General features: G+C 46.3%; 1 protein-coding gene across 2 annotated transcripts in view; it reads left to right on the top strand.

The window, feature by feature from the left end:
• Nucleotides 1-3,791: 3,791 nt before the first annotated feature.
• The window catches only part of nr3c2 (nuclear receptor subfamily 3, group C, member 2), a 591,892-nt gene continuing 568,763 nt past the window's right edge, over nucleotides 3,792-26,920 (top strand). Inside the window, exons 1-2 of one of the 2 annotated variants that reach the window (XM_086011569.1) lie at nucleotides 3,792-4,202; nucleotides 6,433-8,232. In XM_086011569.1, coding sequence (XP_085867695.1) covers nucleotides 6,452-8,232 — 1,781 coding nt within the window. In that variant the 5' untranslated portion in view covers nucleotides 3,792-4,202; nucleotides 6,433-6,451. Of the gene's footprint in view, nucleotides 4,203-5,209; nucleotides 5,306-6,432; nucleotides 8,233-26,920 lie in introns of those variants that run through there. The other variant, XM_086011577.1, reaches the window with a different exon arrangement.

The following is a 26,920-nucleotide window of genomic DNA, read 5'->3' as shown; positions in this document are numbered from 1 at the left end:
GAAAATGTTTGTCTTCCCAAGGAAGTCCACATCGGGGACAGCGTTACCGCCATGGCTGACGTCCCCAGGGCCGGTACTACTGAGAAGACACGTGAGGACCAATAAAATGGACCCCCTGGTCGAGAGGGTCGACCTCCTTCACGCCAACCCCCAGTACGCTTACATTGCGTACCCGGACGGGCAGGAGGACACAGTCTCCATACGAGACCTCGCACCCTCGGGGACCGCTGTAACCCACTACCCATTACCACCCCCCCCCGACACCCTCGGGGACCGCTGTAACCCACTACCCATTACCACCACCCCCCACAACCCGATATCCAACCCCAGCAGCCGGCTCGCCTTGGACCGTCACCCACGAGGACTACACTCCAGTGCCCCAGCCTACACGGGACGCGACGCCGGAAGCTCCACCACCCCTGCCGTCACCACGTCGATCACAGCGGCAGACAGGACCTCCGGAGAGACTCCAATACATGAACTTTTAAATACACTTCACCCTGCCGGACTCATTTTTAAACAAGGGATGAATGTGGTAAACCACTGTTATACCTGTCTGTATGTGTATGTGTATTCCACTAGGTACAGGTCTGGACATGCCTCGGCTGACTCCTCCCACTATTCCAGGTATATAAGTGACTACCTCCCAGTCCCTTAGTATTCTGGACGGGTCGACCACTCGAGACTAGACCTTCATTCTTTAGTTAATAAAAGCCTGGTTGTTACTCGCTTAACCTCAGTCTTTTGAGTAATTGATGGCGCATCATACACGTTACTATTTACAGTCATGCTGGCCTGCAGAGGCTTTGAAAGATCCGAAGTGCGCAGGACGAATGACACCCATCATTCCATCAGAGGGGCTTCGAACCGAGTCCTGATGAGCCTCTGACGGATGGCCCTTCCACTTTCAGGAGCCCTCCCATCTTCCTCCTCCTCCTCGTCCGCATGCTCCTCCTCCTCCTCCTCGTCCGCCTGCTCGTCCTCCTCCTCCTCCTCCTCGTCCACCTGCTCTGCTGGACCTTGAGGGACAGCTGGCATTGGCTGGGTGCGTCGAATGGCCAAGTTGTGGAGCATGCAACAGACGACGACGCATGACCCACTTGCTCTGACAAGTACTGCAGGGCTCCCCCCAAATGGTCTAGACAGCGGAAACGCTGTTTGAGCACACCAATAGTGTGCTCCACAATGTTCTTGGTCGCCTGATGGCTGCTGTTGTACAGCTCTTCTGCTGGGGTGGCGGCCAAACGGAGTGGTGTCATGAGCCATGGGCAGAGAGGATAGCCCTTGTCCCCAAGAAGCCAGCCTCGTGGGTGAGCCGGCCCCTCAAAAAGGTCACAAACTGAGGTCTGTCGCAGGATGAACGCATCGTGGCTGCTCCCTGGGAATTGGGTGTTGACTGCCATGATCATTTGGCGGTGGTCACAGACCAGCTGCACATTGAGGGAGTGGAACCCCTTGCGGTTGCGGAAGTCCTCAGGATTCAGTAATGGCGCCCGCAAAGCCACGTGTGTGTAATCAATCGCCCCCTGCACCATGGGGAAGTCCGCAATAGCAGCGAAGCACTGCGCGCGCTCCGCCTGCTTCTCCAGGGTCAGAGGGAAGGTGATGAATTGACGCCTTCTTCTATAAAGGGCAGCTGTCACTTGCCGGATGCAACAATGCACTGCAAACTGAGAGATATTCGCAATGTCCCCAGTGGCTGACTGAAAGGATCCGCTGGCATAGAAATTGAGGGCAACAGTCACTTTGACGGCCACCGACAGAGAGGTCCTGCACCGTAGACGCGGCTGCAGATCCTCAGCAAGCAGGTGGCACAGCTCAGTTACAACCTCCTTACCGAATCGGAGCCTTCGAACACACTGCTCCTCCGACATGGCATGGTATGACACCTGCTGCCTGAATACCCTCGCAGCGTACCCTCGGATTGGCCGACCTCCATTGCCCCTCCTCCTTCTGGCCAATCCCGGCCCTCTCTCCCGCCGTCTCTGTGCCCCTTCAAAGTGTCCAGCCATGAGGACGTGGCCCTCCAAAGCAGCTCCCATTCCAATGCCAGTCGGGCAAAACGCTGTTAGGTGTAGCGCTCCAACTGCTCCGGACAGGTCTGAAGGTCCCAAGTATTCTAAAGCTAAATCCAAAAAAATCTGCTCAACAGTAGCTCACCAACTTTCTCCAGCAACGATCACAATGAACAGGCCAAGTGGCTGCAGCTTTTATACTAGAGCTGTCCCCTTTAAATAGCGCCCCCCGACTCCGAGAAGGGCCTGGTAACGTTCCATCGAACTGTCATTAATAGCGCTAGGCGGAAAGGTTCCGGGCGCCACCGAATATCTGGTCAGGGGTGCCTAAAAGGCGTTGCACACTGAAATGACGTCATGATCTGCCTGCGCACGCGGGCGCGCGCTAACAGTTAGCGCAGGCGTTAAATGTATAGTCAATATGGGCGGTGTCGCTATCTTCATTGCGCCTGCCCGAACATTGGGTAACGCCCCACATTTCGGACTCATTAGGCACTAATCGCCGGCGCTAACAACCGAATTTCTAGGCCGATATCTTTTCTCAGAGCTGTAACTCTGTGAGCTGAATTTGAAATGTGCAATGTGTCTAATTTTCCAGGATGCATCAGTACTGTTCAGTCAGCTTTCATAATAGAATATGAATATAGGTCTTTAACTTCTAACACGCAGTAGCCTTTCTTCAAATAATTTTAAAAACAAGAGCACACAGTTCAATAGCTTTATTAAGCTAAACATTTTAGAGTGTTTTTTTTACTAGGAGCTGTGTGCGAGATGGAATGAGAAAAAATGGGTATTTTGATTATACACGTGTTAAAGCGTTTTGTTTTGTGTCCTATAAACTTCAGAAAGTGTATTAGGCTTGAGAAAGGGAGAGAGAGAGAGACTTCATATAATTCGTTCAAAAAAAATCTGTACAATTTTGCAGCTACCTAATTATCCACCTGTGTTTTTGTGAGTTAGAAAAGGTAATTGCTAATTCCTTGCATTTGTGAGACAGAGATCCCAATTGCTAAACATATGAGATAGAAAGAGATAGAGAAAAAGGCAGTCAGAGTCTTTCCCCATTCAAATTTAAGTTGAATCTTCAAAAGAAAGCCTCTGAGAGAAACAGATAAGAAGGGTGGGGATGGGCGAGAAGGCAATGAAAGAAACAGGTTGAGGATGAGGGAACCTCTAACATCTTGCCACCTGCCTTTGGGGAGGAAAGCAAGTGGGAGTGGGAGGATGGATGATTTGCTGATAGTGGAGCAAGGGCGGGGGGGAATACAGGGGTTGAGGAGACAGTTCAAAGAGGAAGGGGTAGGGGTAGTGATGGGAATGAGGGAATGATGGAAAGTATGATTAAATGGATGAAAGGGTGGGAAGGGCAGTACTGAGGGCCACATTTTCCTCACAATTCGCACCCCATATGCAGCCTGCAGCTGTCACACCAACCACCACCTCCCACCCAAAAGGATTAAAAAAGAGGGAGAAGCAGAGGAAGATAAAGAGAGAAGCAGAAAGAGTTAAGGGGCAAGAAATAAGAGAGAAACAGCAATACAAAGACATCAGAGACAGGTAGGAACAATCATATTCTCTATGTGCAACGCCATGGGAGATCGACTATATATTTTCTTGCTGACCTACATCTCTTCGTGTAATTCGTATTTTGTTTGTGTACATTACATTATAACATCATGCAAAAAAAGAGAGGGAATCGTTGAGGTTTTGCATGATGGCATTTCCATTGGTTATATGTAGTGGCTACCCCTTCAACTCAGTCCAGTGCAGTGTAAATACAAACAATCTGACGTCAGGGCGGCAGCAGAAACAGCAGCAGTGAAGCCTGCTTGTGAGTGTGAACGCCTGAACGTCTCAGCAACATCACCATAAAACAGAAAAGGAGGGAGAAGCAGGAAAATCTGCAATGGACAGAAAGTTTCCCCTCTTTCACGATTCAGTTTATGTTTTGTTTCGCGAACTTGGATGTTTCGCTGCCGAGTGGGAATAAATTCAAGGAGAGGACACGTAAACCAGTTCATTCGGGAACCGAACCATCAACTGCGTGGATTGAATAGTGATTTAATCTGTACTGTAGTTTAAAAAGAGAAAAAATAAAAGAGTGTTGCACCTTCAGGATCTTGGAGGGTTTAATCTTTCTTGCTATACTGTCCGCCGACCTCATATCGCAATGAGTTGGATGTGAAGGTTTGTGCAATATTTATATATATATATATTTTAAATAGGCATTAAGCCAGAATAGCAGTGGTTTCGCGGTTTATTAGCTTGAGTACGACTGACAATCCTGATCAGACGTCTGAAACGATTACAAAACGCACCCGTTTGAAAAGTCACCCTGTCACTGAGGCGTTGCGCAGATTGACCTTTCCCTCTAGAAATAGAATTAAATGTATGGTGAAGATCGCCTCTCCTACACCATTAGCTTGGGTTTCATTTCATTAAAATCTGCAAACGAGAAGTCAAACTTTTCTCCAGTAATTATTTGAAGGGAAAAAAAGACAGTTTTCCCCATAAAACAACGCAGATTCCGGTACGTTTCATGTAGACTTTAACGAAAGGGTTTGCGCGAAAATGGTGGTTTTCACTTCAGGCAAGCATAAAAAAATGAACTAAAACCTTTAACCAACCGAAGGATTACCATCGCGTTTTTTTTTACAGTGCGTCACCCGGGTGGAGTCTTGCAAGCTATTTTTTTTCTTGTTGCAAAAATGCTCTTTATTGAAGTGACTGAAGCTCGCGGTAGCACGGTATGGTTGGCAGGCGTTGGTCGTTAAGTTGTGCGGAGTATCGCCGCTGGTTTTGCGGTGTGAAGCGGGAGATGTTGGTGGTAAGGGAGCGGGCAGTGCTGGGGGAAAGTTGCCTCTCGCTCCGGCTCTGCCTGATCCGCTCTTTGCGGAGCTTCCTTTGCAACTTGGTCTCGGAAATGTCTTTGCTGCAGTTTTGGTCTGGAGTGACAGCTGGGCGGGTCAATAGGAGAGCGAGTGCCGCCTCCTGGCCGCGGCATTAAAGGGCCAGACTGCGGCGCGCCGGCCTCACTCCAGCCAGTCAGCGGTGACGGTGGGCGGGATTTCCACCCAGTCCCTCCAGTCAGCGGGGAGATGCAAGAGAGGAGCTCCTCCTAGTCATTCCGTTCCCACCCCTCCCCTTTTTTGGTGGAAAATAATACACACACACATATATATATATTATATTTTAAAGATCCATATAATGTGTACGTGTTTCTGATTTGATCTGAATGTCCTTACGCTAGTCAGCTAAAAAGCTTCCAAACAAGTCGCCGGAGAGACCGGGTAAGTCGCAGAAACCACTTAAAATAAGGCACCGCTGACAGTTTAATTAATGTTTTGCATTATTATTGACAAGAAGACTGAAGTTGTAATTGGAGCTGTAAGCGTCTTCTGGTAAATATTAAGGCATCAGAGAAAGAATAATAAAACTCGAGCAACTGAGAGACAAAATACTAGAAAGTGAGGTGAAATAATCGAAGATGCAAAATCAGCAACTGGTTAAGAGTGAGGCACATCCAGGCGGATTAGATGGCACTTTTAGCAGAGACGTGATCCAGATATATGTGGTGATTTTGTGGTGTTTCATTGATGTAAACCTGTAAACCAGAATAATGAAAACAAGAATCGATCTTCTGCGAGGAAGAGTGGGGGGAATGCCCGTGGATCCAGTAATGAAATCCCCAGTCCACTGAGAATATGTGGATCTGTTCTGCACAAGTGTTTATGCTAAATGCACCTGACGCTAACTGTATTGTCGAGTTATTCAGAAACTTTGAATGAGAATGGGAAAAAGTTGCATAATTCGGAATACCCACAAATTGTCAATTATCTTACCGTGTAGGATTTAGCAACGTTTTGTTTTCAATAATTTTGGTTCCTATTGCTCCCACAATTCTGTTTGGACTCGGAATGTATTGTGCATGTATGCTGTTTAAATATGCACAGAGAGTTTCTTCTCTGTAATCTTTTATATTACAAAACAGCATTTGCCTTCACTAGGTTGTACATTAGTTGCATTGGTTTCTGCACTAAAAAGTAAGCATTCTAAATATAAAAAATAGTACCTCACTATAATCACAACCAATTGCTTACAGCTCCTTCATTAAAAGAGAACTTATTCAAGGCACCTTTCTATATCATATCCTTTGCTAATAACACACCTTTGTATGGATCCCAACGGCAGCATTACATAGAGAGACTACTGCCTAGTGGTTGGTCTAAGTTTTACTCTGAAATACATGGGGATGTAAGTATATATTTAATTTGGAATATCTTAATTAAATATGTTTGTTGTAGAGTAATGCAAATTGAAAGTTTCTTTTTAAACTATTACACATGATATATTTTATCTGCCAGAAATGGAACAGAATGAATGAATTTTTTTTAAACAAAATTCAATTTTGTTATAGGTGTATTAAAGAGCCAGCAATGGAAACCAAAGGATATATTGACTACCCAGAAGTAATGAATATTGGAAGACAGTGGAGTCCAAACAAATCTAAGTCGAGTGTTGGGGGAGATGAGAATGGTAGCTGTGACGGCAATGCAATGACTGTTCTCAATGTTAGTTGCATACCTGCAGTTGCAAAGAATGATGACGGAGAGAGGAGTCAGGAGCTCTCTCCCGTCCTTCAGCATCAACCTCATTACCAGGTGCAACACCAATATCAGCATCTTGGTTTTATTGCTTCAGATCCAAAGTGCAACATAGGATCTGCTAAAGAACTGTCAAAAACTGTTGCTGAGTCTATGGGTTTGTATATGAATTCTGTAAAAGAAATGGGGAGTGAGTTTAACTACAGTATGCAACCTGAACTAATGGAGGGGAGGTCTAGCAATATTACTGAAAATGTTGGACAAGAATCGGACCTTCAGGAGGAGAAGGTTAATGCTATCTTATTACAGCGAGAGATGAGACGATCTTCTTCCTCCAGTCCTGGAAGAAATAGTCAGGGTTCATGCATCTCCAGTCCTATAAACTTTAATAATTTAGGCTCTTCAGTATCAAGTCCTAATAATATGAACTCTTGTGTTCCTAGTCCTGCTAAAATAAATTACTTAGCTCTATCCAGTCCTGATACTGTTAGCAATCTGGGATCTTCCATCTCTAGTCCTGATAATATCAATAATTTGAGTACTTCTGTCACGAGTCCAAGTGATGTTCATTGCACTATATCTAGTCCTACTAAGATAAATAGCTTAGGCATGTCTAGTCCTAGCAATATGAACAGTTTGGGCTCTTCCATCTCCAGTCCTGCCAATATCAGTAACCTGCGCTCTTCAGTCTCCAGTCCTAATAACATGAGCTCTCCTCTTTCTACTCCTACTAACCTGGCTTCTCCTCATTCTGTCTCTGCTAATAATAACCTTTTGTCCAGCCCTAACAATAACAGCATGGCCTCTTCTGTCTCCAGCCTTTCTGTAAATAACCTGCGCTTTCCCAACTCTAGCCCTGCTGCTGGGTCAGGAATGATCCTTGATCCCCACCAGAACCCAGGAGCAAGAAATCAAAATCACGAGGAAATTAATGTATTTAAGGATGAGAAAATAAAAGGTGAATGCCTAGAGACAGGGTTGATTAACAATGTCAATCCTGATCAGTTTATAAAAACTGAAGTAGACAGTGATTTTGGTGGGGCATGTTTCCTAAGTAGAGGTAGCTCAGACCTATCTAATTCAATGTTCTCAATGCCTCTAAAATGCGAGATGAATGAAACTGCTTGTCTGAATGCAATGTATACTGGTCAAGTTTCAGAAAATCCCTTTTCAGAAATTGCACATCAGTTGATTGATCCTAAGACAAGTTATGGAGACACCTTTGACCTTTATGGGATTTTAGGGGCACCTACATCCTCCTCTATTTCTAGTTATGCACATGATGCTTTTTTACAACCCAACCCGGCAACAGTGATCAAACAGGAGCCAAATGACGAAGGCTACTGCCAAGCCAACTGTTTACCTCCATCCACCATTGTAGGTGTTAACTCAACTGGACAATCATTTCACTACAGAATTGGAGCCAGTGGCACAATTTCCATGCCCTGCCCTTTTATGAGAGATCAGAGACATCAGCTTTTAAATGTAATTACTCCTGTGTGCACTGTACTTGGATCTTGGAAATCGCACCCTGTCATGCCACAGAGCTCCATATCTCCTGGGAGAAGTGATGGCTACCCACTGCAAGGATACATTCCTGAGAAAATGTCACGGTAAGCTCTACAACAATTCCTGAATCTTCAAGATGATGTTTAATCTGTGCCTCGGCAATGAGGATGCCATGTTGTTTATTGTTTGAAATAGCCAGTTAAAAAAATAAGATGCTTAGTATAATGCAGAAAATTCTAGATATTTTTACCTTATTAATTAATGCATGCCATTTGTATTTTTGATGATGATCAATGCCATTAAAAAAAGCATATGTCAATGTTAGTCCAAGATTGGCATCACCAGAAAATTAGTGCAGTAAACTGTATAACACATTTTTTTCCCTAATACATAGATTTAAATTCTTGTACCATTAGCTGATTTGAACATTTTAAGATGCCTGTCATCCCATTTTGAGGGAAATGGAGACTTCTGCAGCTCAACATTTTGCTTGGGTAAAGATGCAAGGTTCTGCGCAATGAGGTTTTTGACCTGTGCAGAACAAAGCTCCATTTGTGGCATGCTATGGTGCTGAGGTAATTTTGAATGGTTATCCAACAGGGTATGAAGTAATATATAGATACTGAATATTTAACAGTAATACAGTGGTTAAAAACCTGAGATACTGTGGTACTTACAACAATGAAGTTATATATCTTCAGGTTAGATGTTGTCATGTAGCTTCAGTTAGACATTACAATAAGTTGTTTACCCTTTTGCTTGTTTGAAACTGCTTGAACTATGTAAATGTATTTGGGGTGGTCGCAACATAAGACGGGAAAAAGCTAAAACAATTAAAAAAGCTAACTATTCAGGTTCTATTATATGCACTAACAAATAGCATTTAAGTCTGTAATTCAATCTCAGGGTTTTGATGTTCATAATAAGCACTTAAGGTTTATTTCACGGTTTATGGTGTCAGCAGAACCCTTGATTGAATACAATCATATAGTTTCCAGCTAGTTAACTATTTTCTTATCATTTCCAGCTACGACTTGGCAGTAAACATATTTGAGGTAATCATATAGATATAAACCACATAAATTATAGCAAAAATGCCTCAAATTAATTTCCATTTTAATATAGAAAGAGGCAGTATTATGGAAGTAAAGAAATTTATTCCTGTAATGTTGCTTCTTTTTATATTTGGAGTGGCATCATATGAGCATTTGAATTTACTGTGTTGAAAAAAGTTTCTGGTAACTAGTTGGCATGATATTGGTTTATCATGATAACAGTGTTTCATGATCACTCCAGTTGAACGAAACATATGAAACAATTACAGGTATCATAGAATTGACAACTTAGCATATTTACCATTTTGACAAGGCATCTACAATTGACAAGTACAGTAGTGTTGAGTTAATGTGCTGCACATGTTCCTCTTATTATTTTATACTGTTGTATGTGCTGAATGTCTGATCTGTTTGAGCTAGGAAGTTAGCATGCATATTTGGTATAGGTTATTGGGGTTAAATTACAATTCAGACTATCATCTTAAAGCATTTTATGTTTATATTCAGATACCTATATTCAGCTATTATGATGGACATATTGACCAAAGTTCTAAATGTTCAGTTCTACATATGGCAGCTTTTTTTAAATATCTGCATTAGATGTTAGTTTTTAGCCCTGTTGGTGACTGCAAGATCAAGCATTATCCAGGTACTATTTCATGTACATTTACATGTCTCCAGGCTCAGAACTACAACAAAAGTAGACTGCAGAGGATTCAGGGATTCTGCTAATGTGGAGTTCCGGTTCCATGACTTTTGACATTGAAAACAGTCTATTAACAAAATGATCTCACAGACTGTCCAAGAATTGAGTCCTTTGGTGCAGAATTGTGCAATTTCACTTTTTAAAATTTTATATTCTTGTTATCAGTATTGTTAACTGCAAAACATTTTGGCTGGTTTCCTAGTAATTTGGGTCACAACTCTTTGTTGAAGGTCTGGGATCATGGCTGAGGAGTACTGCTCCTTTAAAGCAGTAATACTTTGTAAATAACTTGTTTTTTTTACAGTTGAGAATTAAATTGCCACGCTTATCAAGAAATTAATTTCTAATAAAAAATTTTTGACAATTATATTTTATTATTTCTGTGACAGACAGAGAACTGCTACAGTGAACTGTAGTGTTCAGAAGTTCCGCCAAAGTCAGTTGTGCAGCACTGATTCCTGGCTTTCTGATTGGCAGGAATTAACATCACAGAATCATTATGAATGTAGTTTGTATATGCTCAATCTTGCACATTAAAATTTAAATCTCTCAGAAGGGAATGTGCTGGAAACACAACATTTTTTAAATCACATGTTTTGCTTCTGAATTTCAAAATTATGTCAGTTAATTGAGCAGGACTTGGTATTTTAAGTGGTTTATATGCACAGTCATCAAACTTGTGAATAGTGGCTCGCTATATTTTAGTAATAAAATTTAGTGAAAATGCCCTGTTTAATGCTAATGAACATACAGAACAGTGATGTATGGTGAAATTATTATTTTTGGCAGCACCACGGAAAGTAAGACCATTTTATTTGCCACCCACATAACAATAACACAAATTTTTAGCAAAATTCTGCAAAGGAAGGTGAAAAATTGCTAGTAAAGCGACCAAAATAGCCTAGGTTGCCATGCTGGAGGTTCATTTATTACACCTTTTTTCAGGTTCGGGCACAGATTTCACAGGAAATGTCACAAGCTAGGGAGAAAGCATTACAATGCAAATCGTACCTGATATTTTAGGAGTGGGCTTGATGGGCATGATAATCTTGGTTCATCACACATTTTCTCACATTCTTATGCCATAGTCAATTTTTTTTGTTGCAATTTGCCTTGATCAAAGTGCGCTTTAAGTATCTTGGGGTGGATGATCTTAAATTGTAGCAGTGGGACAAAAAAAGCCTGTTCGAGCAACAGTGGCCGCGATTTCGCCGACCTGGGCGGGGTGAAGACGAGAGATGGCGGTGGCGGTTGATGAACCCGCTCCTGCGGCAATCCTGGCCAAAAATAAGGGCTGCGAAATTTGGCTATTTTACGCCTGCCGTTAGCGCCTCCGGGGGGTGCTAACAGAGCGCAAAGGGCTTATTGCCGGGATGGGGGCAGCGCCTCCCAAGAAATTCGGCGGCGCGCTACTGAGGCGCCAGCAGAGTGTGCCACGCCCCCACCAGTAGCGCCCCGGGCCGCTGTGCCGCCAGCGATGACATCATCGGCATGCGCGGAGACCCCTTAGCGCCCCGCAGCACAAATTCGGCTGCGTCCCGTGAGACTGCCGTGGGCGGTGTCAACGCCAGCCTCGCGGGTCGCTCGCCGGGCTGACCACCGCTCGCCGGACGCTAATTAAAGGGAGGTGTTGCCGTGACCCGTGCCGCCATTTTATTTTTTTGAAGGTCGGCCCTCCATGGTGGCCCTTGGCGTAGTCTGTGGCCGCCATCGCACAGCCCAGCTGCAGACAAGACACCACGCCGCCATCGGAGGCCCTGCAGTGCTCGCAGCGTCCCTCCCCTTTAACAGAAGGGGAGGGCCGCTGAAACACGTCAGTGATATGTGGAGCGGCCGCTTAGTGCTCTGCACTTTGTGCCCCTGACACCACCCTGAGAGGAAACGGCGCGCCCGAGATAGTGCCCCGCTTCCTCGCTGAGGCGGTAAACCAAATTTAGCGGCCGGGCCGGGACTTCTGTGTCGGGTGCTAAATCTCCGGCGATAATTCGGTTACCTCCCCCAAACAGGGTGTCACTGAATTTCACCCCCAAGATCTTACCATTAAGGGCCCGCCCGCCTTGCGCGTTTCCCGTTCCAATGGGAGCAGGTCCGGCGACGTCACTGGATGACGCGCTTCTTGTCAGTATATTTAAAGGGGCCATCGCCCCGCTTACTGACAGCTGGATTTTCTTTCATGAAGCTTGTGTTAGTGAGTGGAGGTCTGTACCATGACGCCTGAACGGCAGAGATCTGCGCCTCGCTGCAATGATGCATCTTGTTGAGGGAACGAGGGCACGTAGGGAGGTTCTCTTCCCTGTGGATGGTAGGAAGAAGCCTCCCCAACAGACTAAATCAGCGTGGCTTAATATAGCCGAAGAGATAATGACGAATTCAGTAGCGCATCGCACCTGGGTACAGTGCAGGAAAAGGTTGAATGGTCTTCTGAGATGAGGAAAAGTAAGTATAAAACTACACTTATCTTGATGATGCTGTGCTTGTCATTACATCCCCACCACTGTGCATTGCCAACCATACTCCTGCCCAAAGTTACTCAGCCCAAGATCCCTTAGACCTTCATCCATCTGTCTCTCTCTATTTACATTATAAGTGTGACGGGTGTGGGGAGCCACGGGGCGTGTAGATACGGGGCCGTGCTCTCCGGGCAAGGTAGGTTCTGGACCCAAGTGCAGAAACCAGGCTAGAGGCAGGTAGACAATTTTTAAGGTACTTTACTAGATTCACACATAACTAGATTCATACAAGGAACACAACAATATACATAGAACTCAAGACAAGTTACAAAACGGCTAGTCAAGATAGGAACTCAGGACAGCTTCCATGAGGCAACCTACTTGTCCATACTGAGCTGGGATAAGCTTACCACAAGCGCAACCAGCTTGCCGAGACGAGACTCGAGACAAGCTATCACAAGGGGCTACCACAGGGGTAAAGGCTTATCAATACAGAGCTCAAGACAAGCGCCAGCATGGCAACACGCTAGTCCAGCCCAGCACCTTATCAAGACTAAGAACAACAAGAACACAGACTTAGATACATCTTAAATACAGAGCTCGAGAACCATGACAGCCAGCTAGTCAAAGCCAACAGCCACAGAGCGAAGGCTAGTCCCCAGTTAGGACTGAGCACAGAGGAAAGCAACCACAGAACTTATATACCAAGAAAACCAGGTGAAACCCATGAACAGCTAACAGGCCGTTAAGAATTAACACAGGAGGCTAGGAACAATTAACAAAGGGCTAGAAACAATTAACAAAGGAAAACAAACAAGTGAAGGTGCCATCTAGAGGTTACAGAACTGACTGGCACCCTCACAATAAGGTCCCCATCTTAATTTCCACCCCTCACACTCAGCATCATCGTTATGCAATGAAAGCAAGTAACAGCACAAAAGGAGGCAATTTGGTATCACCAAGCCACTCCATCAAAGTCTCCCTGTGAAGCTGTATGCCATTCCATTAATGATGGTCATTCCGTCAGTCTCTTTAAGCCTTCTCTTCTTTGCCTCCTTACAGGAAAAGATTGTCCATAGTACGAGGGAGAGGGAGAGGAGGGGGAGGCAGCACTCGATATTGCTGGTGTGGTGGAGGTTCCAGAAGTGGGGGACGGAGAGAGAGGCTCAATAGAAGAAGCTGGTGACAGAATTATTATCCATACAGTTGTATGCCTTTCATCAGTCACTCATATGGTGTGTTATGTAATCAGAAAATTAATGGTGATGATGTTTGTTTTGGTATGTGTCTGCACTTAAGATCTCATGGCCTAGAAATTGGGTTGGGGCACCAAAGCGGCGCAAAAGTCGCCTGGGCGCAGGATTTAGCGCAGCGTTCGAGGCTTCAGCGATCGTCAGATATTCAGTTTCATTGCCCCTCGAGGGACACGGGGCGAGGCTCGAGGCGCTCCGCGTCCCTCTTAGGCCGCTGAAACTGAATATCGCAGCACAACGTGCCGCAGCGCCACACGCTGCGGCACGGCACGCTGCGGTACTGCAGGCCTTCCTCCCACTGTTAAGGGGGAGGGGCCTGCAACAGCGCGATCCCCGCTTGCGAGTGCCGGCAAAACGAGCCCGGCACCAAGGAGAAGTGCCGGGCTCTCGGGAAACAGCCGGCAATGCCGCGGGGGGGGGGGGGGGCGGTTAGGAGGCCAGGGACGGAGGTGCTGGCAGGCGGCCGCCTTTTTCGGCGGCCGCCCCGCACCTCCACCTTAACTTGCGCTGCTGCCGGCACAGTAAGGCCCCGTGAACCGGGCACGGGTAGCGAATGGCACAACTGCGACGTTCGCTACCAAATATCGCGAACGGGGCGCGAATGGGGCGCTGCGCACACCGATGACATCATCGGTGGTGGCGCAGCACAAAAGGCTAACGCCACCATTATCGCCCCAACTCAGTATCGCGGGAGGCGCAGCCAGTGGTGCTACAGCCACTGCCTGCCTCTTTAGGTGCTAACAAGTGGCGCTACTCACCCAATTTCTCCCCCCATATATTTAAATCATGTCTTTACTCTCCAACAGGTCCATCAGGAGCAACCTCCCCCCCCCCCCGCCCCCCCACTGTCCAAGAGCAAGAGGAACAAGACTCCTCAGAGGAGCCTTCTGCCTCTGAGGGCACTGCATCACCTCACAGAATGCAAACCAGCACCAGCGCAGATACACACACCTCGCTGGGGCCGTCGCGAGATAGAGTAGTGTTGTCACCTGGTGTCTCACACATCACAAGTGAGCAAGAGCAGATGGTGGAGACAGTAACAGCAGTAGAAACTCCTCATCAGAGGGCACAGGAGTCTCCCAGCTCTGCACAGCTGCATGCAGACACTGAGCCTCGGGGGACATCCAGGAAGAGGGCGATCCTGGAGCTGCAGGAACAAGTGCAGGAGGCTCTGACTGGTTTTGTGACTGCGCTGACTACGAGTGTGCAGAGAATGGAGGAGTCCATCTCCAACATGAGCAGCACTGTGGCGCAGTCACTGGCAACTATAAGTTCCTCCATGGATAGGATGGCCACCTGCATGGAGGAATCACAGCGCCAGTCTAATGACAACATGGTTTCTCTTATAAATAGATGGTCATCTATGGAGGATAGATGGGCATCTATGGAGGAGAGAAACCAGCGGCTCATAGACGTCCTTTCTAAGAGGGATGTCAATATAGACATGGGCCTTAATGTCCGCACTGAAGTGCAGCAAGGTGCTCTCCAGCTTCTTGCTAGCAGGAAAGTGCGGGTGGCCCATGAGAGGGATGATGGTGGGAGGGGACATGTAAGTGGTGGCTCCGCCCCAAGCACTCCAACTTCTACCCCCTTGCCAGCCCCTCGGTCAGAGCCACAGATGCCTCCCCGGAGAGTGATGGCCAAGTCTGCCCCTGCACAGTCGCAGGAGGAGTAGACTTTGGCGGGGCCCTCACAGGCCCCAAAACTCAGAGGACAACCGCCAAAGGCATCTCAGCAGTTACAGCAGGGAGGTGAGGAGGCTGCCTCTACCTCTGCTGAAGCCACAGGTGTAGTACCACGTAGAAGCACCCGGAAAAGAAAGATCCCACACAAATAGTCACAAAGGTTTTCACCCCAGTGTGTTTACCAGTATCATTATGATGGTTGTAAAAATATGGAGCTATGTAATTAAATCATTTGTTTCTCTCACTTTGCAGCTGCAGCCAGATGTGTGGGATAGAATGGAGGTGGCAAAGTGTATGGTCATGGCTGATTGGACATGCAGCAATGGTGCTGATGATGAAAAGAAGGAAGTAGTCATTGATTGAATGGTTTATGTTGCTGGTGTGGGATAATGCCAACATGAAAGTGCCAGGCAAATGTGTGACATCCACAAAGTTACTGGAACCTGGCATTTATGAGGGCGTCCCTGGCGTTACGACCAGCAACATTCTCACGCACTGGTCTTAATGGCTGTGCCGGCTCCTCTAGGTCTTCCTCATCGGCGTTGCCAACCTCATGTTGCTCCTCCTCTTCTCCTCCTCCTCCTCCTCCTCTGATGATGAGGTTCTTTGCTCTGCACCGTCTTCATCATCTAGCACCAGTCCTTGCTGCTGAGCGATGTTGTGAAGGGCACAACAGACCATGAATATTCTGGATACCCTCGCTGGCGCATACTGAAGGGCCCCTCCAGATTTGTCCAGGCATCTGAATCACAGTTTAAGCAACCCCATAGTTTGCTCGATGATAGTTCTCGTGGAGATGAGGCTCTGATTGTACCTTCCATCAGCCTCGTTCGCTGGCCTCCTCAAAGGTGTCATCAGCCATGTCTTGAGGGGATAGGCCTTGTCCCCAAGCAGCCAACCTGAAAGACTGGTTGGCGGTTCAAACAGCTGAGGGATGTTGGAGTGGCACAGGGTGTACAAATCATGGCAGCTGCCAGGAAACTTGGCATACACATGTATGATGATTTTATTGTGATTGCACACCAGCTGAACATTTAGGGACTGGAAACCCTTGCGGTTCACAAAAGCTGTTAGATTGTAATGGGGTGCTCTGATCGCCACATGTGTGCAGTCAATCACTCCCTGCACCCATGGGAAGCCAGCCAGAGTGGCAAAGCCGATCAACTGCTCAGTCACACTGGCTTGATGAGTGGTAACCTTTATATAGTTGCCCAACTTGTTAAACAGGGCATCGGTGACCTGTGTGATGCATCTGTCTGCGGCAGACTGGGAAATGCTGCTAATGTCTGTGGCAGATGCCTGGAAGGAGCCTGAGGCGAAGAAGTTGAGGGCAAGGGTGACTTTAACACCCACAGGTAATGGCTGCTCACCCCTTCCTCTGGGCTGTAGGTCTTCCTCCAGCAATGTGCAAAGGTCTGTGACCATCTGGTGCGATAGCCTGAGTCTCCTTCGGCACTGCTGCTCCGTCACGTTTACGTAGCTCATCCACTGCCTATAGACCCTGCGCTGGGGGTAACGCCTCCTGCGTGGTGCATCCCTGCGCTGATGCCCTCCACCCTGTGCAGCATGAGGTGGTTGAGGAGAAGGTTGGCGCACTTGTTTTTGCTGCTGCTGGTGTGGCTGCTCCTGTGGCTGTTCCTCGTCAGACTTGGCGCACCAAGATGAGAGAGCATAAATTGTGCCCATTTTGATTGTTGATATGCCAGATCCAGTTGAGTTGAAGAAGCAATCTGTCACTGATTTTTCACAGAAATTTTCTTCAAAGAAGGGTACAGTGAATATAGAGTTCACTGCAAACAATTCCAAAGTGTACGAGGCTGAAAAGACTCTTCCAAACACTGAAGGCTACAGCTTCTGACATTGGAAAGTGAACAGCTGTGAAATGGTAGCTTTTATACCACTTTTACTGCTGTCACCTATTGAAAGCAATGGAGAGTCATTGAGAACCCAATTCCACTTACCTGGCGTGTTGGTAAAATTGTAAGTGCCTGCTTTTAATCCTCTTAAATAGTTTTAAACTACCTGTTAAGTACCTTAATTAACTGGCCCGCTGCTTGGTGTTGGGTCTGCGATACACAGGCAGACCCGACAGTTGAGAAACTTACACGGAGGCGGGTTCAGAGCGGGCTTCCGCCCCACTGTCAATCAGGGCCATTTTGACAACGGGCCTACCTCCAAACCCACACTCGCAGGGCTGGGAAGATTCCGGCCAATGTCTGGCAGCAAAAAAGTAGATCATGGTGCCAAACAGAATACATTTTTGTACATAGCTGCATCATGGAAAATGACAGTGGAGTTCTACCTTCAATTATTTTCTGGAGTTCTGCTCTCATTAAGGTGAGGGATGGTTGTCAGTGCTACTTTTGTTCCCCAGTCCCAGTATCAATCACAAGTTGTTTATAGAGCAGGTTGAATGCAGATTAAGGTTCCCTGTACTCCAACTCAGCAACATGTCTAATCTTATCTTCAGAAAAGCATTCATTAGTATGCATTTTACCATTTTACAAACCAACTATCCTACGGCTTTAGTATGACAATTTGCAATAATCTGTGGGCAGCTTTGTGCCATTGGCTCATGTTTATAGAAACTGAGCTGATGTTGCCTGAAGTTACTTTACACCTTTGTCATATTCCCAGCAAAAGGTGCTGAATTGCCCTCAATCCTTTGCTGCTATAGAGGCTTAAATGCAGTTTATCTTAGCGAGGTTATGCAAGTCTTATAAGATAGTTGTAGAAGTATGCCCAGTGGAAAATGGGTGAAAAATCAGCCCTGAAATGAAGCAATTGGTGATTGCTCTCGTATTTTCACCCAGATTGAGTGAAAAGGGTGGGATATCATGGCCAACCTGCTCCCTGGGTTTCTCTTCCCTGGTTTTCCCAGTGAGTGAAAATGTAAAGGAACGTAATTCGTGAACTATATCCTAGAAATTATAGTTTATATTATTAACGTACAAATACTTAATGCATTCCTGTCCTATTTTAACAGAGGTGTTAACTAATTGAAAATCAAAGCAATGTCAAAGAACTCTGTTAAGCATTCGGCAGCTAACATCACAAACTGTAATTTATAGGCTTGTATGATATATATTGTAAGTGAGTCACAGTCAACCTACTCATGGTAATATTATTTTTATCAAGAATATTTTTGTAATATTTAATTTTTTGTAGTTTTAATTCAATTCATTAATTAGAATTAGAACTAATTTGAGCCAGCTAGAATATTAATACCCACCATTATCATAGAATGATTACAACACAGAAGGAGGCCATTCGGCCCATCGAGCCCATGCCGGTTCTTTGCAAGAGCACTTCAGCTAGTCCCACTCCCCTGCCCTTTCCCCATAGTCCTGCAAATATTTTTCCTTCAGGTACTTATCCAGTTCCCTTTTGAAAGCTACGATTGAGTCTGGCTCCACCACCCTTTCAGGCAGTGCATTCCAGATCCAAACCACTCGCTGCGTAAGAAAGTTTTTTCTCATCAAATCTCCTCTCAACCTTCTTTGCTCTAGGGAGAACAACCGCAGCTTCTCTAGTCTGTCCACGTAACTGAAGTCCCTCATCCTTGGAACCATTCTTGTAAATCTTTTCTGCACCCTCTCTAAGGCCTTCACATCCTTCCTAAATTGCGGTGCCCAGAATTGGACACAATACTCCAATTGAGGCCGAACCAGTGTTTTATAAAGGTTCATCATAACTTTCTTGCTTTTGTACTCTATGCCTCTATTTATGAAGCCCAGGATTCCGTATGCTTTTTTAACCGCTTTCTCAACCTGCCCTGCCACCTTAGCGATTTGTGTACATATACCCCCAGGTCTCTCTGTTCATGCACACCCTTTAGAATTGTACCCTTTAGTTTATATTGCCTCTCCTCGTTCTTCCTACCTAAATGTATCACTTGGCACTTTTCTGCGTTAAATTTCATCTGCCACGTGTCCGTCCATTCCACCAGCCTGTCTATGTCCTCTTGAAGCCTATCACCATCCACCTCACTGTTCACTATACTTCCAAGTTTTGTGTCATCTACAAATTTTGAAATTGTGCCCTGTACACCCAAGTCCAAGTCATTAATATATATCAAGAAAAACGGAGGTCCAAGTACTGACCCCTGGGGGAACACCACTGTACACCTTCCTCCAGTCCGAAAAACAACCGTTCACCACTACTCTCTGTTTCTTGTCACTTAGCCAATTTTGTATCCATGCTGCCACTGTCCCTTTTATTCCATGTGCTTCAACTTTGCTCACAAGCCTATTATGTGGCACTTTATCAAACGCCTTTTGGAAGTCCATGTACACCACGTCAACTGCATTGCCCTAATCAACTCTCTCTGTTACATCATCAAAAAACTCGACCAAGTTAGTTAAACACGATTTGCCTTTAACAAATCCGTGCTGGCTTTCCTTAATTAATGCACACTTGGCCAAGTGACTGTTTATTTTGTCCCTGATTACCGTTTCTAAAAGCTTCCCCACTACCAAGGTTAAAACTGACTGGCTTGTAGTTGCTGGGTTTATCCTTACACCTTTTTTAAACAAGGGTGTAACATTTGTAATTCTCCAGTCATCTGGCACCACCCCTGTATCTAAGGAGGATTGGAAGATTATGGCCATTACCTCGTCGATTTCCTCCTTAACTTCCCTCAGCATCCTGGGATGCATCCCATCCGGTCCTGGTGACTTATCTACTTTAAGTACAGGTTGCCTTTCTAGTACCTCCCCTTTATCAATTTTTATCCCATCCAGTTTCTCCACTACCTCCTCTTTCACTATGGCTGGAATTTTTCGGGGTGGTAGTGGGTACGATCGGTGGCAGGTCAGGTAGGAAAGTTGTTATTTTCCGCTGTCATCTCACTCCCACATGCCTTTCCCCCAGGCGCGTCCCTGCAAATTTGCACCTCTATATCCTTCCCACCAGTTGGTGGTCTATCGAATACACCTAGTAGTGTAATAACACCTCTATTATTTCTTATCTCTAACCAAATAGATTCTGTCCTTGACCCCTCCAGGACATCCTTTCTCTCCAGCACTGTAACATTCTCTTTAACCAATACTGTCACCCCACCTCCTTTCTTTCCTTCCCTATCTTTCCTGAACACCTTATATCCAGGAATATTTAATATCCATTCCTTAGTCTGACCCCACCTAATACCGTACTATTTCTTATTCTAGAGCTATCTGCCTCTCCCAGTTCTTTGCGCACTTTGTTTCTCCTTTCTAATATTACATACTGATGCCCATCCCCTTGCCAAATTAGTTTAAACTCTCCCCAACAGCACTAGCAAAACCCCCCGGGAGGATATTGGTCCCGGCTCTGTTGAGGTGCAATCCATCAGGCCTGTATAGGTCCCACCTCCCCCAGAACCGGTCCCAATGTAATTATGTAAATTTAAGCTGCCATGTCACCAATTTCCAGATAGTTGTGGATTCCATCTCGAAAATCTCTTAACCAGTTCTTAATTATTAAGTTCATGAGGCTGGCTCTTGAACAAATAGATCCCTTTTCAGCAACGAGACACGTAGTTACTATGAATCTACAGCTGTGTGACAATGCAAAGGGAAAAAAATTACAGTCAATCGGTGTGCAGAAGTTCTACACAGCAGGATGTAAATACACATCAGTTTGGCACCTTTCTTACTGAATTGAATGAGTCAATGCAAGACCTTTTTCAATACAGTGGAGGTAAAACTGAAAATTTCTATCTTTTTTTCCTATATCTGAGCCATGCAGCAAAAAAAAGCATACTAAATGGCAAGTTCATTCTATGTGGAACTGAGACAGCCTTGTCTCTGAGTTGCCAAAAGACTTGGGGGGCAAAATTCGGTTGCTTTGCACCTCCCGTTAGCACCCTAAGGGGCGCAAAGCAACTAGCACCTGGGCGCGGCGCTGCTGACACCTCCCACAAAATTCAGCAGCAGGTTAGCGGCGGTGGTAGCCGGTAGTGCCCCGTGGTGCTGCGCCTCCAGTGATGATGTCATTGGCGTTCGCAGTGCCCTGGCCACAAACTTCAGTTGCGCCCCCTGACGTACCGCCAGATGCTATGTCTGACAGGGTCAGGGGGGCATACGTGCGGCCGTAGAGGCGATATTTAAAGGGAAGGTGCTGGACTGCCATTTTTTTGCTGGCCGCGATTGGGCAGCCCGGCACTTCTCTTGAGTGCCGGGCTCTTTTGCCGGTACCCCGCTCCCTGGTGGCCCAGTTGGGCCCCGGTGTGCACTGCACTGGGCCCTGCCCCTTTAATAAGGGGAGGAAGGCCTGCAGTACCATGGCGCAACATGCCAGCGCGCATGGCGCAGCGGCACATAGCACCGCGATATTGGGCTGGAGCGCCCCAAGAGGGAGGGGGAACGCTTCCAGTAGCACCCCGCCTCCTGCTTGGGGCACGACAATCGAATTTCGGGCACGGGGGTGCTAACTTTTTCAATGTGCTAAAAGAAGCATCCAGGTGAAGTTAGCGCCCCAAAGGGGGTTTTGCCCCTTGTACTTTACTTACAGGGGACTAAGGGAAAGGTAGAAAAGTGCTGCTGCCTGCTGCAACTGAATACTTCTAGCATTAGTGTTAAAAATATGAAAAATATTTGCAGTTTCTTCTAGAACGTATATGCGGTCCAATTTATAAAATAAAATTCCTGTTATTTCCAAATGATTTCCTGTCCACTGTCATCTAGTTTAGCCTTGCTATTTCAATAAAAGCATTACTAAGTCCCTGTGTGTGAAAGTCAGCAGGAAATATGAAATAGAGAGGTGTGTCTGCTCCCACCCTTGTGCACATCACTTCTGGGTTCTCTGAATCATTATTTTCTATACTTGATAGTTTGATACTCAAAGGGTTAATGTGTCGCAAACTCTGAGGGTTTTTTAAGTGCCACAGATTCCATGATTCATAATTACCATTAAAAATGGAGTTTGTTAAATTTGATAATTAGTACTGTAGTTCATGAGCTTTATTTCAGAGTAGCTGTTGGTTAAATTATTAAACGCCTTCAGCAGGAGCTATTACTTAGATCTGTTGGCATGATAGTCCAGCCTAATTGATTCAGTTGTTGCACTGATAGAATTTATATGCCAGTTCTTTTAAAAAAACATTTTTCTAAGAGTGTATGTAAAGTCATGGAAGTAAGTAAATGTAGCCCTTTAATGCAGCAGGATTTCTGGCCCATCACTATGAAACTATATGATGCGCCATCAATTACTCAAAAGACTGAGGTTAAGCGAGTAACAACCAGGCTTTTATTAACTAAAGAATGAAGGTCTAGTCTCGAGTGGTCGACCCGTCCAGAATACTAAGGGACTGGGAGGTAGTCACTTATATACCTGGAATAGTGGGAGGAGTCAGCCGAGGCATGTCCAGACCTGTACCTAGTGGAATACACATACACATACAGACAGGTATAACAGTGGTTTACCACATTCACCCCTTGTTTAAAAATGAGTCCGGCGGGGTGAAGTGTATTTAAAAGTTCGTGTATTGGAGTCTCTCCAGAGGTCTTGTCTGCCGCTGTGATCGACGTGGCAACGGCAGGGGTGGTGGAGCTTCCGGCGTCGCGTCCCGTGTAGGCTGGGGCACTGGAGTGTAGTCCTCGTGGGTGACGGTCCAAGGCGAGCTGGCTGCTGGGGTTGGATATCGGGTCGTGGGGGGGGGGTGGTAATGGGTAGTGGGTTACAGCGGTCCCCGAGGGTGTCGTGGGGGGGGGGTGGTAATGGGTAGTGGGTTACAGCGGTTCCCGAGGGTGCGAGGTCTCGTATGGAGACTGTGTCCTCCCGCCCGTCCGGGTACGCAATGTAAGCGTACTGGGGGTTGGCGTGGAGGAGGTCGACCCGCTCAACCAGGGGGTCCGTTTTATTGGTCCTCACGTGTCTTCTCAGTAGTACCGGCCCTGGGGACGTCAGCCATGGCGGTAACGCTGTCCCCGATGTGGACTTCCTTGGGAAGACAAACATTTTCTTGTGAGGGGTGGCATTGGTGGCAGTGCAGAGCAGTGACCGAATCAAGTGGAGCGCATCGGGGAGCACCTCCTACCAGCGGGAGGTCAGAAGGCCCCTAGACTTTAAGGCTAGTAGGGCGGCCTTCCAAACTGTTGCATTCTCTCTTTCCACCTGTCCGTTCCCCCGGGGGTTGTAACTGGTGGTCCTGCTTGTGGCTATACCCCTAGCGAGCAGGTACTGGCGGAGTTCGTCGCTCATAAACGATGAGCCCCGGTCGCTATGGATATAGCTGGGGAAACCGAACAGGGTGAAGAGGCTGTTCAGACATTTAATGACCGTGGCACTGGTCATGTCCGGGCAGGGGATAGCGAACGGGAAACGGGAGTACTCGTCAATGATGTTGAGGAAGTACACATTGCGGTCGGAGGAGGGGAGAGGCCCTTTAAAATCGACGCTCAGGCGTTCAAAAGGGCGAGTGGCTTTTGTTAAGTCTGTGTGTTATAGTGAGAATTACTACACAGACCACAAGAGTAAATTCAACAGGTCTTTACTGGTTGGAGGTCAGGACTATAATGAATACAATATTATTACACTGTGCTTATATACCGGTATGGTCACCACCGGTATTACGTATACAGCAGCCAAAGAAAGTAGTACCTTTCTTAAGGTGGACCAGGCTTAAGTTCTCTTAAGGTGGAACAGGTTACATACACCACAATCCTCCCTTTTTAGCTTAACAGTCATATTCCCAAATAAACATAACATATATACATATATAACTTCAGGTATAACAGTTCAAAGGTTCAGTCTCTCAGGAGGCTTTCTGATTCGGCTTGGATAACGCCTTTCAGTGGTCTCTGATTCTTGTTGTTGAGGTGCCTCCTCTAGTTGGTTGCCAATGTATTGGGTGTCATCATCATCAAGTACATTCTCGGCCGAGGTAGATGCTGCAGGTTCATGAATGTCTTCCACAGCTGGCTCTGTCACAACCATGGGTTCGACCCTTGCTCTCGACTCTACCAGTTGATCCGCATGACGCCTTATCACATTATGACCAATATCTACGGTGTACATCAGAGGTCCTTGTCTGGCCCGGATTGTTCCGGACTGCCATTTTTCGTTTCCATAGCCCCTTGCCATCACTGGTTGTCCTACGTCGAAAGTTCGAGTGGTCTTGCTGTTAATATGCCGAAACTGTTTGTTTTCCACTTCCCTCCGCACATTTGGTTTTAACAAGTCCAACTTGGACCGCAACCTCCTGTTATAAAACATCATAGCAGGACTTTGGTTAGTCACGGCATGATCGGCGTTTCTATATGACATCAGGAACTTATCGACCTTGTGTTGCAGCGGAATCTGATCATCATTCATGGCCTTAATAGCCTTTTTGAATGTCTGGACAAATCTTTCAGCCAACCCGTTTGTCGCCGGATGATATGGGGCAGAGGTAAAATGTTTAACTCCATTCTTCTTTAAGAATTGTTGGAATTCTTCCGATACAAACTGTGGTCCGTTGTCCGAACAGATCTGTTCTGGCAATCCGTTCCTTGCGAATATTGTTCTTAACACCGCAGTTGTCTTTTCTGAAGTAGTGGTATTCATCTTGATCACTTCTGGCCATTTGGAATGTGCGTCCACCGCGATTAGGAACATGGAGTCCATGAATGGACCAGCAAAGTCAATGTGTATGCGTTGCCATGGGGCTGAAGGCCATTCCCATGGGTGTAGCGGTGCTATCGGAGGTGCATTTTGCACTTTTTGACACCCAGCGCAGCTTTTCGTTAACTCCTCAATCTGTTGGTCAATACCCGGCCACCATACGTAAGCCCTAGCAAGACTTTTCATTTTAACTCCCCCCAGATGACCTTCATGTAGTTCTTTTAAAACTCTTTCCCTTAACTTGGGAGGAATAATCACTCTTGTCCCGTACATCAAAGTACCATGGCAGACGGACAGCTGGTCTCGCCTTGCCGAGAATGCCGGTAACAGAGGATCACCCCGTGTTGGCCATCCTTTCACTGTCACCTCGTAGACTCTGGACAGTGTCGGGTCGTTCCTGGTTTCTCTTTCAATACTTGCATTGGTGACAGGTAAACACTCGATAATGGTCGAATGAAATAACTCAACAGGGTCAACTTTCGTCGTGTCTTCATCTTCAGGTAGTGGCAGGCGCGACAGGCCATCAGCATTGCCATGCTGTTTCGTACCTTTGAATTCTATCTGATATTGATGTGCCCCTAAGAAAAGAGACCATCTCTGGAGACGCTGTGCTGTCATCACCGAAACACCCTTCTTAGGGTTAAAAATGGACACCAACGGTTGATGGTCCGTCAGAAGTGTGAATTTTTGGCCCTGTAGGTAATGATTAAACTTCTTCACTCCCCATACAAGGCTAAGGGCCTCCCTATCGATCTGCGCATAGTTGCGCTCAGCGGAGGTCAATGATCTGGATGCAAACGCGACTGGCCTTTCCGTGCCATTTGGCAATTTATGTGAGAGTACTGCCCCAATACCATATGGAGAAGCATCACAAGCCAACCGAATAGGCAGTGTCGGGTTGAAGTGAGCCAACACTTCCTCTGAGGTGATCAATTCTTTGCTTTTGCGAAATGCCTTCTTACAGTTTTCGCCCCAGTCCCATGGTACCCCTTTCTGTAAAAGAGCGTTCAACGGATGCAGTACCGTGGATAGATTTGGCAGAAATTTATGGTAATAGTTAATTAATCCTAGAAACGACCTCAACTGAGAGACATTCTCCAGAGCGGGAGCCTTTACAACTGCCTCTATCTTGTCAGGAGACTTATGAAGCCCCTCCCAGTCAATGACATGACCACAGTACGAGATCCGCTTCTGGAAGAACTCACATTTCTGCCGATTTACTCTAAGTCCATACTCTTTCAGTCTGTTGAGCACCAGTTCCAAGTTAGCGAGATGTTGTTCATCACCATCACCTGTGATCAGAATGTCGTCCAGGTAACATTGTGTGCCTGGAATTCCCTGTAATACCTGCTCCATGACCCTCTGCCAAATTGCTGGAGCCGATGCCACTCCAAAAACCAGCCTATTGTACCGATACAACCCTCGATGCATGTTGATCGTGAGGTATTGGCGTGACTCTTCTTCAACCTCCATCTGCAAGTACGCCTGCGCCAGGTCTATCTTGGTGAAGTGTTTCCCGCCAGACAGTGAAGCGAAAATATCCTCAATCCATGGAAGCGGATACTGCACCATGTGAAGCACCGGATTAACGGTGATTTTGAAATCTCCACAGATGCGAACCTTCCCTGTATCTCCTGGCTTATTGTTCGCAGGACGTTTCATAATGGGAACAATGGGCGTAGCCCACTCACTCCAATCTACTTTAGACAGTACACCTGAACGTTCTAGTGCTTCCAGCTCCGCTTCAACCGTAGGTCGTATTGCATAGGGTACCGGTCTGGCTTTAAAAAATTTTGGTTGTGCATGTTCATCAATCTTGATGTTTGCCGTAATTCCTCTCAGTGTTCCCAATCCCGGCTGGAACACCTCTTTAGCCTCATCCAATATTCTGGACAATCGTTTAGGTTTGACAGCTGTTCCCCCGGAATCTACCGTTAGTGCTTTCAAGGAGTGCCAGTCCATATTCATTTTCCTAATCCACTCCCGTCCTAGTAGTGGTGGACCTCCTTCAGGTAGCACATATAAGTCCATTACTTGGCTTCCTTCGCCCTTGTGGACCAC

The sequence above is a fragment of the Somniosus microcephalus genome, chromosome 2, assembly GCF_052327205.1.
Source record: "Somniosus microcephalus isolate GS21.2 chromosome 2, FLI_Smic_1.0, whole genome shotgun sequence".
NCBI lineage: Eukaryota > Metazoa > Chordata > Chondrichthyes > Squaliformes > Somniosidae > Somniosus > Somniosus microcephalus.
This window is presented reverse-complemented; position numbering and strand designations above follow the sequence as displayed.